The sequence below is a fragment of the Adiantum capillus-veneris genome, chromosome 15 (genome assembly GCF_014529385.1).
Source record: "Adiantum capillus-veneris isolate H3 chromosome 15, ASM1452938v2, whole genome shotgun sequence".
Taxonomy (NCBI): Eukaryota; Viridiplantae; Streptophyta; class Polypodiopsida; order Polypodiales; family Pteridaceae; genus Adiantum; species Adiantum capillus-veneris.
The window spans coordinates 14899187-14911913 of record NC_140945.1 but is presented as its reverse complement, the minus strand read 5'-3'; the positions used below and the strand labels follow the sequence as shown (position 1 = coordinate 14911913).

The 12727-nt window shown below is 42.3% G+C and overlaps 1 protein-coding gene across 2 annotated transcripts; it reads left to right on the top strand.

Moving 5' to 3' along the window:
* The first annotated feature begins 8136 nt into the window (after positions 1-8136).
* On the top strand, positions 8137-11077 carry LOC147440310 (uncharacterized). Of its 2 annotated transcripts, none has more exons than XM_086530086.1 (4): positions 8137-8366; positions 8747-8857; positions 9011-10124; positions 10418-11077. In XM_086530086.1, the coding sequence occupies exons 1-4, from the start codon at positions 8280-8282 to the stop codon at positions 10852-10854; spliced, it is 1749 nt and encodes a 582-aa protein (XP_086386212.1). In that variant the 5' UTR covers positions 8137-8279; the 3' UTR covers positions 10855-11077. The 2 variants fall into 2 exon arrangements, with proteins under 2 accessions (XP_086386212.1, XP_086386213.1); XM_086530087.1 differs by having other exon boundaries at positions 8139-8366; positions 9023-10124.
* Positions 11078-12727: the final 1650 nt, after the last annotated feature.

Sequence of the window (12727 nt, the reverse complement as noted above, 5' to 3'; positions counted from 1 at the left end):
AGAAGCAGTCAACCTGGCTGAACTACCCAAGATCGCCTACTCCAGAAAAGGGACCGCCGACAGAAGAATACATGGTGAAAATCCTAACGGGCGCCATGTCATTATTCAAAGGTCTACCTGATCTATCATGTGCAATGCTTTATAAAATCTGCCAAATGATGCTCACCTACATCAAAGTATTTCAAGAGCTAGAGCAAGTAGGTGCCCCGTGGATGTCATTCCTCGAGGGCAATAAAGGTTTATGCTACGATCTCAGTGGTCAACCTTCCGAAGAAGTCCTCTATGACTTCTATGCCCGATGCATGTGTTGGGGGTCCTATCGTTGCAATAGCTCCAATGACCAACAAAATTATCACCCGGAGGGATGAGCTACCCGGCTAGGGCTTGGAAACACTCACATGGTTAGTGAGCTAATCGTGGCAACACAAATGGTTAACTCTATGAGGTGAGCTTCTCGGCCTATGAAGGAGCGAAGCCGCAATGAGGGGCAATCTCCATATCCACTTCTCTTCACCTCTAATCAACCCAATCACACACACTACGATTGCAAAACGCACACAACACTAATCCTATTATGCAACACACTAACCGCAAGCACACACACACATAGATCTACTGAGCACCACATTTTAATCAAATACCGAAGTTGATGCGGAGAGCAACAAAGAAGTGGAGTTTGATGACAAAGATGCAGAAGTATAGATTGAGATAGACATCTTTGGTGCATCAGCTCTCATAGAAGATGAGAGATTGAGTACTGATTTTTTCTAGGAACTCTTTTGTAAAACTCTTTTAATTAGTCTACAATAATGGATAGATTTAATGAGTTGTGTTGCTGCTTCATTTTTTTGTTATTTGCATTGCTTAAGATTTTCTTTTGTAAACTAACATATTTTATCTGTGTTATTTATGTATCTCTCCTAGTTTAGTTTTCTTGTCACTCCGATCGGCATGTCACCCAAGAAGATGGGCTCCTTTTTGTCACACTTTACCTGTGGCTCGCACACAGTGGTAGGCAAGTCCCTTGCTTCGACAGTGCGGCAAGGAGCGCACAACACGCATTACTTACGTACATAACCTTTGGGTAGTTGGTTCCTTTAGACCTACTACGACCACCCTTATGCCTAGGACTAGTGTGCCCCCTACACCGACCGGCCCTACACCTTAGACGAGTGTTCCTCCTACACCGATGACTGGTTCATCTTTGAGACGAGGTAGGCATCATTCTAGAGGCGTGGTTGTTTTTGTAGTGGTTCTACCGATGAGTCCACACCATCGAGAGAGCGTCCACCACTCTCTTCAGTAGATAGTTCACCGATTGGCACACGACGTAAACTTTGGGGATCACATGAGCATGATCCTAGCAAGGTGTAGAAGAGTTGGGATGGGGTTGTTGTGGTGGATAGGGTCGGAAAGGCCATGCGATAGAGGATTCGGCAACTTTGTACAATTCAATTTGGCCACTCTGTGATGGAGATTTGTGATAATCAAGATGATGAAAGAAAGAATTGCATCATCCAGGCCATTCATAGAGAGTATAGACCACCGACAGTGGGCTACGATCCAATCTCGAATGACTGCATTTTGAGAGTGGCGATTGCCACAACGTCACACCGTCGGTTAGAGAGGCGAGAGACAGATACAGGGATGGAAGTCCAAAGTTGGCATGGTTGGATGCAGAGGAGTGGGTGGGGATTACACGAGAGACACAAGACAATCCTCAAAGATTTTAGTAGCAGAGAGATGCCAGTCAGAGCACGTTTGGAGTCTGTTGGAGCGTCACATCTTGGGAGTGGGGGCTATGACACACTTTGGCATGAGTTTGTAAGTAATATATGTATGCTTTAAATTGTAAAAAATGTATACATTATTTGAAGATTTATCTTATGATTAATTGTTAATTTTATAGGAAGTTGAAGCACCCTCCGACACGCCGAGAGGAGAAGTATGGGTACAAGCATGGACTTGTGGCCCTTTTGACCCAATTGCAGGAGGAGGGAGAGGCCGTCGACTGGGAGGCATTACCATGAGGGTGACATCCTCCATATATGTTTTTTTTTTTTGTAGTTGTGGTCTTCTTGATACAGTTGTGCTCATTCATTGTATACATGTGCATTTTCACGCTTATGTTTATGGTTTTGTATTCCGTTTACAATTATGATTATGGTATGACAATCAGGTTATGGTTATGGTTTTGCAATTATGGTATGGAAATCATGGTATGGTAATGGTATGGCACAGAGGTTATGGTTATCGTTTGGCAATCAAGTTATGGTTATGGTTTTGCAATGATGGTATGGCAATCATGTTATGGTTATGGTTTGACAATCAGATTATGGTTATGGTTTTGCAATGATGGTATGGATGTTATGGTTATGGTTATGGTTATGATATAGCAAGCAGATTATGTTTATGGTATTCCAAATACGGTTTGGCAATCATGTTATGGTTATGGTTTGGCAATCAGGTTATGGTTATGGTTTTGCAATGATGGTATGGCTGTTATGGTTATGGTATGACAAGCAGGTTATGGTTATGGTTATGGTATGGCAAGTGGGTTATGTATATGGTTTGGCAATCACGTTATAGTTATACTTGTGGTTTTCAAGTCATGTTTTAATTATCGCTAGAAAATCTTCATGCCATTGTGCCTATGGTTTGGGAGTCAGCGTTATGGTTACGCTTTTGGAAACTTGTCATGTTTAAGCTTTTGATTTTGTGGTTTTGTTATGCTTACAATTTTACTAATTTGTACTCACTAGCTCTTTAGCGTCAAATTGTAGGTGGAGTGCGGTTGCTTGTGCACTCTTCCTTTGGGCAGAGAGTGTTGTTTCCTGGTGCTGCAGTACATACAACACCAGTTCCCAGCCTTCTCTACCCAATAATTTTTTATGCAGGTTTTGTCGCCGATATAGGTATCGATATACACGTTATAATGTACCTCGGAATAAGCGTCGGTACATGAACTTTATTTTTTGACGCCTATTACAACCATAATACCAACATAAACTTCATTGCATATTCCAATATAAAATATACTGGTATCTATATCGACCGATACGATGCCGATGGTTATTTCGACGCTTATTCCAAGGCTTTTTACTTTAAAAACAAGCTTTGAGTCGTCGATATTCGTGTCGATTTTCGCACAACGTGTTGTAGTGGGAGAATTTAACTCGGAATTGTCTACACAAGGGCAACTACACACATCTGCCTCTCACAAAAGAGGACAGCCCTTTCGGCCTATAGAAGGAGGCCGCTTCTACAAAAAAAAATGCATTGTGAAGTTGATGAAACAAAGGTGTGTGCGAGGTGGTGAGAGTGAAGCAAGGCAGGAGTTCCATTAAGGGTATAATCCCTTTGTAACCTACTTCTAATTTGAGTTACTAAAACCATTGAGTGGGTGCGTTCCTGTGGAAGTAGCTCACATTGGGTGAACCACATATATCGTGTGTTCTCTCTCTCTCTCTCTTCTCTATAATCTCTCGTGTGTGAAAATTATCTCTCTCCATTAAGTAAAATACTTTAATCTCTACTTAGCCACGTCCTATTTCCTAACAAGATTGTGTAAGACATTATATGACATAAAAAAAGGCTCAAAGCAGTTCGTACATGAAGTTTGATAAGTAGATGCAGTACCAAGGGTACAAAAAAGGAGCCACGAAGATCACTGCTTGTATACCCGAAAGTTGAACGATGGTTCACTTATCATCTTGATACTTTATGTCGATGATAAGCTCATGTGGAAAGTCTTAAGACAAGATTGCCATCTTGAAGAAGTCACTTAGTGCATAGTTTGCTATGAAGGATTTGGGTAAGGAAAGTCACTTTCTTGGTATGCGTATCAAGAGGGATAGAAAACGTGCAATACTAGAGTTGTCTCGGTAAATGTATACCACAAAGTCTTGCGACGTTTTAATATGCAGGGGGAGAAAGATTCAATGAGTACCCCAATGCAAGCATATGCAAAACTTAGCAAGACTGATGCTCCCAAATCTGATGCTGAGAAAGAAAAAATGGCTAAGGTGCCATATTTTTCAGCAGTTGACAGTTTTATGTACGACATGGTAGCCATGAGATCGAACACTGCTTTTGCAGTGGGAGTGGTTAGCAAATTTTTGAAAAATCTTGGCAGAAAACAGTGGGAAGCAATGAAGCATATCTTGAGATATCTGAAAGGTAAGGTAGAGAAGTGCTTGTGCTTTGGGAATAGCGATGCATCCATTGTGGGTTACATGGATACAAATTATGCGGGTTGTGTGGATAGTCAAAGATCCAATTGTCTATGTTTTTCTATTTGCCGGAGTAACCATGCCATGGAGATCATGTCTCAAAAATTGTACGTCATCTTCCACCATTGAGGCAGAGTATATGGATGTTTCTGATGCTAGCAAGGAAGCTATGTGGTTAGCTTGTCTAGCGGAAGATCTTGGCATTACTTAAAATCTAGTATTTCATTGTGATAGCTAAAGTCCGATTGCATTAGTGAAGAACTCCGTGTTTCACTCCAAGTCAAAACACATAGAAGCCCGTTATCATGCGATACACAACATATTGGCTAGTAGGCCATTGAGCTAGGCAAGGTTCATACAGATGACAACTTTGTAAATGCTCTCACGAAAAGATTACCCTCAGAGCACTTTACACATTCCAGGGAGATGATGAGTGTAGGGTGAAGTCACTTGAATAGTTCACGATTGTACAAGTTGTGAATACATAGGCCACTTGGGCCACATTGGCCTAGTGGGAGATTGTTAGGATTCAAGTCAACTGCCTGGACACCCATCACAATGACCGTACTAACCTTACCTAATCTTTTGATCATATAGAACAATAAGGGGAAGTGAGGCATCCCAATTCTCACTCAGAGCTCCACCAACACTATGTGTCTACTCTTCTTCTCCCTCTCACTCCACACGCACCTTGCACTCTACACCCATTTCCAAATACTGGCTTCAATGACGAACAATACGAGAGCTTGGTTTAGACAATGCCATGTCTCCAAGTAAGCTTCACCTTTTCCATAGCTATGTTTAACACCAGAGCGAAGAAGAAAGAGCACAGACTCGGTTCAAGCTGCGTGACATCTCCAAGCAAGCTTCACCTTCTCCATAGCTATACTATTCACAGCAGTGCGAAAAAGAATGAGCGCAATAATTTCCAATGAACTGTAATTCTGTAGCATGGAGCTATCTCTGCATTATGTGCTGATAAAGAGCGTGGAAGCACTTTGTTTGCAAGGGGGTGAGGGAACTTGTTGTTCGGTGGATCTAGAAGTGCATATACCTCTTCTTTACTTAGGAAGCTTCTTGAGCCCAGAGCTGGCCACTTGGCATCATCTAGACCCTTCCTTTCAACCCAAATCGCACATCCATTATTAGTAGCACTGAAAAGCCTTTCAACATCAATCAACGTAGGCTCTGCTCTTGTGTTAAAAGCAAGTGCTGGCAGAACTCATCATCAATCTCGTGCATTAGACTGAAAAGCACAAAACACAGGTCAATAACCTCATAGAGAATAACACCGTTGAGCATCCTGAGTACTTAGTCAAAAGTTTTCTCACCAACCTTTATGCTATTCCTCCCCCTAAAGCAACACCACGGATAAGGAGAAACTCAAAAGTAATCATTCAGATTCTGCCTTGGGCTTTCTGTCCTTGCTGACAGAGGGATCGAAGATTTGCAAAATAAGTTTGAGCATGAGGCTATTGTTCTGATGATGTGTTAGCGAGTTTATCATTGACCTCGTCCAAAAGAGTGAGAAACATGAACCGTTTTCTAAAAGCCTTATCAAAGAGAGTGACGCTGAAGCTAAAGGATGCTCCACTAGCTTCATGGCTACCGCGCTGGTCAATGACTGTATGCTGGAATGTGTAACAACTCTGAAAAGCTACATACAGATAAAAAGTGATGCTACCTTGTGGAACCTTTAAAATCAAAGGCTCCGCTAAATTTTGCAACCAACATCCCCTCCAACAAGATTGCAATAGAAGCGATCCGTGACTGTCACCTGCGAATTGCGAGGCCCAACAAGTAAATCTATCTCAGCTGCTTGACAACCAAGTGAATGACCCTGTATGTGAACAATTTCGTCACAATTTTTCATTTATACTTAAAGCATTGGTGCATGTATTATGCATAAGAATATAGACAGGCGTCCATCCGATGGGGAGAGAGACAGAGAAAGAGAGAGAAACACAAAGAGAGGCTGTACACTTTTTATTATTGAGGCCATATTTAGATATCCCGTCCCGTGTCTTGCCACTAAGCTTCAAGTGCGATAGGAGGAAACAAGGCCGGAGCAGCCACACTGCCCTACAACAATTTTGTATGTAGGAGATCGAGGTGCTTTGTTCGTTAACGACCTAGAAAAGCTAAGAACTTTTTTAGTACGAATCCTTTGTTTACTTGGTATGCCTAATATGGATTTTCAAATTCTTGAGCCGACAGGTGGTCGCTTAGCAAGATTTAGGCCATTTCCCTCATGCCAAATCACACAACCAAGAGCTCACACTTGGTTTTATTAATGACCTTGCGTATTCTTTTTACTTGGCGAGTCTAATGTGGTTTTTTGCATTCTAGAGCCGGGAGGTGGCCACTTGGCATGATCTAGACCATTGCCCTTCATTCTAATCACACGGCCAACAATTGATCAGGTCAATCATAACCAACCAATCATAAGGTATCCAAACAACGTTGAAAAAAAGCCATTGTTGAAAAGCACAACACATTGAAAAGAAAACAACATTGCCTTCATTGAAAAGCCAACAGTTGGGGAGGGATCTGCAATTACAAACACATGGACAGAGGGTTTGAAGGTAGAGGTAGTAGACTAATATGCAGGGGGTAAGTGGAGCAACACACAATGAAGATGAATTGCTAGGGCGAGAGCTAGTGGGCAAAGGAGCAACATCGAGGGCTCTTGTGGCTTGGGCTCATGAAGCAGGGGATTTAAGCTGTTTGGGGCTACACGCATCCAATGGGGGCAATTGGAAGATGATGTGTAAACAAAAGGCATGTTGAAGAGGTTGAGCCTAGACCATCCCAGATGGAGATAGATGACATTGTCCTCCCGCTTGCACAATTGGACAACACCCGTACACATTAATCATGTCGGTATTGCAATTCAATTTTTAGTTTGTTGATGCTTTTTGTATTTTTTGAGTTTGTCAATGCTTCCTTAAGTTTAGTTTAGCCACATGTTTTCCTCATTAGTGCATGCTCAATCTCGATCATTGATTATATATATCAAATAGACATGCACTTATTTTCTCACAATTCGGCAATTCAACTTATGTATTGCAGGACTCAATGCACTCTGTACGAGTTAACTTTATTCGTAGGTGATTGATGCGAATCTACGTGTGTCCTTGTTTGGCAATGCATCTTATATAATACAACCCTAAGTTCTCCTCTCTGCATAACCGTTATGTAGCACTCGGAAAACTCTTTATCCCAATGTTTTATGTTTTGCACTAGGTTCTGCGATCAACAGCCAAGACTCCTTGCTCTCTCCTACTGTGACAACACGTGTACTCACTCACTCTCTCTCTCTCTCTCTCTCTCTCTCTCTCTCTCTCTCTCTCTCTCTCTCTCTCTCTCTCTCTCTCTCTCTCTCTCTCTCTCAGATATATGAGAGATAAAAGAAAATTGACTACGCTTGATTTAGAGTAATACAGACACATGTACTTTTTAAAAAAAAGTTCGTCAATGCTGTGAAATTGGACCATATTACAGATAACTAGAGAGATAATCAATCAACATATACGCAATTCTTCTTTTAAAAATTACCAATGCACTTTGTACTTTGTTTACTTCAATGGTAGATGCTTGATGTCAATGTGCGTATGTCCTGTTATCTTCTATAACAACGGCCACACGCCCCTGCACGCAATGGTTTTCCGTGCAATCCAATGATAGAAAAAAATCGAGGTCGAGTGTATTTTAACCGATTGAAATTGTAAAATCTTGGTTAGATTTTGAGCTTGCCTTTAAGAAAACCGAGAAATTTACACAAGTTTTACCGTAATTACACTCAAAAGCTTCAAATTTTGACCTAAAAACCATGAAAATTTCAAGTTTGCCCTTATTTTCATCGGTTAGGGAAAATGTATTTTTCTAGCCCTGGTGCACTGCAGTCTGAACGCACACTTAAGGCTGTCTAGCCTAACGGCTCTTTCTCTCTCTCTCTCTCTCTCTCTCTTCCTCCCGGCTCCGTGCGTGCCTGCCCGCCATAGCCAAACCTTACGAAAGTTCTGTGCTCATTATTAAGCTTCTTCCATGAGGGGGTGTCCACAGCAAGAGCACGAGGACATACTTTCGCGACTCCACAAGGCACATTCCACCATTGCGCAGATTCTGAGGCAGGTAAAATACGTCTGCTTGAAACTCCATTTGAAATCGAACGGTTTCTCGTTTTATGTATTGATCTCGAGCTAGAACGGAAGCTCTTGGAGCCACTAAACTAAAACTTCGAAGACGTAGGTGCCAGCTTACAAAGAGCTGTTCATCTGCAGGGCAATGAAGCTTCAGTCAGATTTAGCACTAGCTCTAGGACAGATTGCGCGCTTTTTCCCTCCGTCAACCCCTTTTGTGCTCATGGCGGTGCAGCTGCTATTGTGCTCTGTCTTGAAACGAAGATGATTTGCGCTGATGGATGTCTTTTCCACTCGACAAATTGTATATATCACCGATTATGAGGGTTTCAACTTCGTTTTCCCTAAGCTATGGTGATTTCTTTCCTGCAGGTCGATGATCTTGTCCTGAAAGCACACAGATTAATGTCCCACAAGCAAATTAGTAGTGGTGATTTGGGCAAATTCTCCGAGTTACTGGAAATCACAGCATTCTCCTTACAGGTGCAACAATAGGGTTTAAACCAAACCCCCCCCCCCCCCCCCCCCCCCCCCCCCGCGGCGGCCCCCGCCACACACACACACCCCATCCCTCCTTTCCTCTTCTTCTCTTTCTCTCACGTACACATATTAACACGTGATCTCTTTGTTTTCAAGTTGAGAATACAGGAGTGGATTCCTCGCTTCGAGGACGCAAAACACAGAGGGTGCTTGGATGATACTGTATGCCAGGATGGGGGAATGCCAAAATCAATACAGGAAAACAAGGAAGGAGACAAGGCCAGCAAAGGCAAAGCTTTCTCACAGGCACAATCTGAGAACTCATTAGAAAGGCTACAGGATTTTGATATGGACGTGATGTTAGCAGCCAAGGAGAATGTGCTTAGTGACTCACCTTTGGTGCCTTGGTTCGATAAGGTGCAGTTCTTTATTCTCACGCCAATGGCAAAGCTGAATACAGCTGTCTCACCCGTGTTTCCAAGCAAAAGCTCATTCAAGGGGCAAGGGAGCTTATCCCGAGCAAGGGTAGCATATGCACATGCAGACATTATCCCTGTCAATCTGTCACCGAGTTTGGATACATGTGCAGATGTCATGCAATATGTGCCCTCCCCTCCTTCATCGATGCCGATGTCAACACTTGTTCCTCGTATGGATGGTGAAGAGGTCAGAATAGAGAGTTTTACAGGTTCTGCTGCTGCTACACCTGCTCACTTGGTGAGGCAAAATAGTGTCGCAGGCACAGAAACCAGAGACAGTGTGTCCCCTTCATGTTTTCAAAGCTTGGTGAAACGGTACTCCAGCTACTTTGAGACAAGTGATCATTTTTCAGATCCCTCTCCCACCCCTCCAATAACCCCAGCGGTCAAGCAAATGGAAGCTTTGCAAGAGGGTATAGAGATCACAGAGTATTTTACGGCCTTCAGCCCACCGAGATCTCTGACACCTTATGTCTCTAGATCAGAAAGAAGTCCCAGTTCTATAGTATCAGCAAACTCCCCACCTCAAAGCAAGGCAGGTGCACATGATGTGGAACACAGCACCCCTATGCCATTCCAGAGTCTAATGAAGCGTTATCCTCAGTTTCTGCACACCGAAGAGGAGAGAAATGAAGTGGCAGAGTCAGCTTTGGCTCTTACCCCCATGCTTGTTAGCTCCCCTTTGAAGACATGCATATTAATGCGACCCAATTGCAAAGAGACTGCAGTGAAGTCTAGAAACAGCATACAAACACCTCTTTTGCTGCTCAAAAGTCCTTTCAGGACACCAGGTCTGTGCTTTCTCAAGCTTTAGCTAGTCCTTCCTGATTTTACTCAATCAGAAAATGTCGATAGAAACTAACACATGGTGACACAACTCAAATACACCAGTTCTTTAATTTTAAGCATTTGTCTGATAGTCCATCTGACAGGAAAATGCAGTGATTCATGATTTGTGATATTCGTTTATATTCCATTGTGTCCTTTTCCTGTCTATAGTTTTTCTTGCTTGAAGTCATGTTGTGCGACAGATGCATGGGATAGTTTTCCTTGTTGATGATGTATTGATCATTGGTTATTTCAGGTTTCAAGCGCAACGAGCCTATTGATCATGCATTCTATGAAGACATGGACCTTACTAGCCTGAAGGAACCTGGTAAGTCTGCATTGCCTCCAGAATCAGAAAGGAGGACGCCGTCATCAGACATGCAGTTAGCGAGCGTAAATAAAGCTCTCAATTCCATCAAGAGAACGCCCCTCATAGATCTGCAGCTATCAACTGTGCGTAAACCGGGAGCCCCGTTGCCTGGCGAGCAGACTCTGAAAAGGGAGCTATGGTCCAGAATGGAAGCTGAATTTGCAAGCATGGCCCATGTGTGTAAGTCATTGTTTACTGATGGTCAAGGGGAAGCAACAGCTAATACGAAAGTTGAGAGAGCAGGAGTGAAAGACAGGCAGCAAAAAGGGGCGAGTAAGCTTGGTCCAAGGGGGATGCAAAGGAGAGGCTCAAGTATGTACTGAATGCCATGTTCTCTCCAAAGCCTCCATGAGATGTGTCGTCTTCATACTCTCCATTAATTTTCTGGAGCTGGTTCTTTAGTGGGCACATCTAATTAGTAGACATTCTTAAGAGACCCCCACTTGCTAACATGCATTAAACTCTCTCTGTCAATACTAAGTCACGTCATTAATCGTGATGTTTATTATAGTTATTGCAATACTAATGAAAACACCCTTATACATACATTCAAGGATGGTTGGCATGTCAGATTTTACATTTGCTTGCTTTTCCAATTGTTTCCAACCGACCATTTCGCATTTTCTTATCCCCTTTTTCTTTCTAAGCCCTAGCTATACTATTCCCTTGTAAGGGGAAATCTCTTCTTAAGGAACAACTAGTAGGTGACCTGTGCATTGCTACAGCAAAACAAAAACTTAAGTAGAATGATTTTCATATTTTGGTGCGCCTGGAAAGCTCCAGATAATCAACTGTGGAGTTTTTTGCAGTCCCATATGGAATGGACAGCTATTTGTTTGTGTCTGTGTAGAGTCGGTTGGGAATTGGTGTGGAGAAGTATGTGTTTGCTCTGCAAGTAGGGTTAGCTAGCATCAAGGCCCAAAATTAGCTTTGGAGGTGAGGTGAATGATCATCTTTTTTGGTTGGTTCTTATCGAGTGTGTTTGTAGCACATTGGGGATTGCTGCCTTTATCGATGCTTGACATTGCAATTCATGCTCGTGATCAACGTGCTTGCAATGCATTGGATATGTTGCCTTTGTTCATCAGTAATTATGCAAATTCTTGCTTTGGATCAATGTTGCACATTTGATAGTGAGCACAATTGCTGGTGCATATGGAGCTTGTTCTATTCCGTTTGGGGCACATCCCTTCTTCAACCTTGGTTCATCTGTGCTAATCATGTGGGAACTCATTCACTCCTTGTGTAGGTTCTGGTGGAACAACATTTAGTCTTCCTTTATCTAAGGGACTTGCCTTCCATCTTGCCCTCTATCCACTTTGGACTTTCAACCATCCATCGTGGTTTGTTCCCCACTCCTCTATAAGCCACAATGATGCATTGAGTCTTATGCTAACTCATGTATCGTTGGCTAGAATATAGCCTTTACTTGGGTTTCTTGATCCTTCAATGAGTGTGATCTTGCCAACTCCATCCTTAATATTCAAGCACATAGTGTAGATTGGCCTTTAGATTCTTTGCAACATCATTAGGCCCATTGCCCTACTTGCTTCTAGACTTCCTGGTCATATGGTGTTTTATTTACTTGGTTTCTTGCATATCATGTTTTGGGGAGACTTATGGGAGAAATAGGCTATCAAATAAATCTACTGTTCCCATGTCTGCTATTACTTATAGTTTGAGCTTGTTGGTCTAGCAAGCATGTTTTTTGGAGCTAGCAGTGCAACTCATGAAAAGCTCATTTGGTTTTTGTAGCTTCCTATCCTAATTGCTTCCTCCTAGTTTAGAGATAGCTACATTTCTTAGGGTATTGCCGGTTGGCATGATCATTCACAAAGGACTCATCTATGGCCACCTTAAGCTTATCGAAGCTTTTCTGTTGGGTTTTCTCTTAACTTATACTCTTACTTTTTAGTTTCAATTGGTCTATCAATAGGATTGCGATCTTCGCGTAGTCTTTCACATATTGTCGGTGGAACCTCGACATACCAAGAAAATTCTACAATTCCTCAAGATTTCTTGGTGTTGACTTCCTAAGAATAGTTTCCACTTTCTCAAGTTTCATCCGTATCCCCTCTGTGGATATAATGTGACAAAAAAAATGAATTTTGGTCTGAAAAAATCACATTTGCTTACGTTTTCTCAATTACTTGAGCACTACACGTAAATGTTCTTAGTATTCTTTTTTAGATTTAT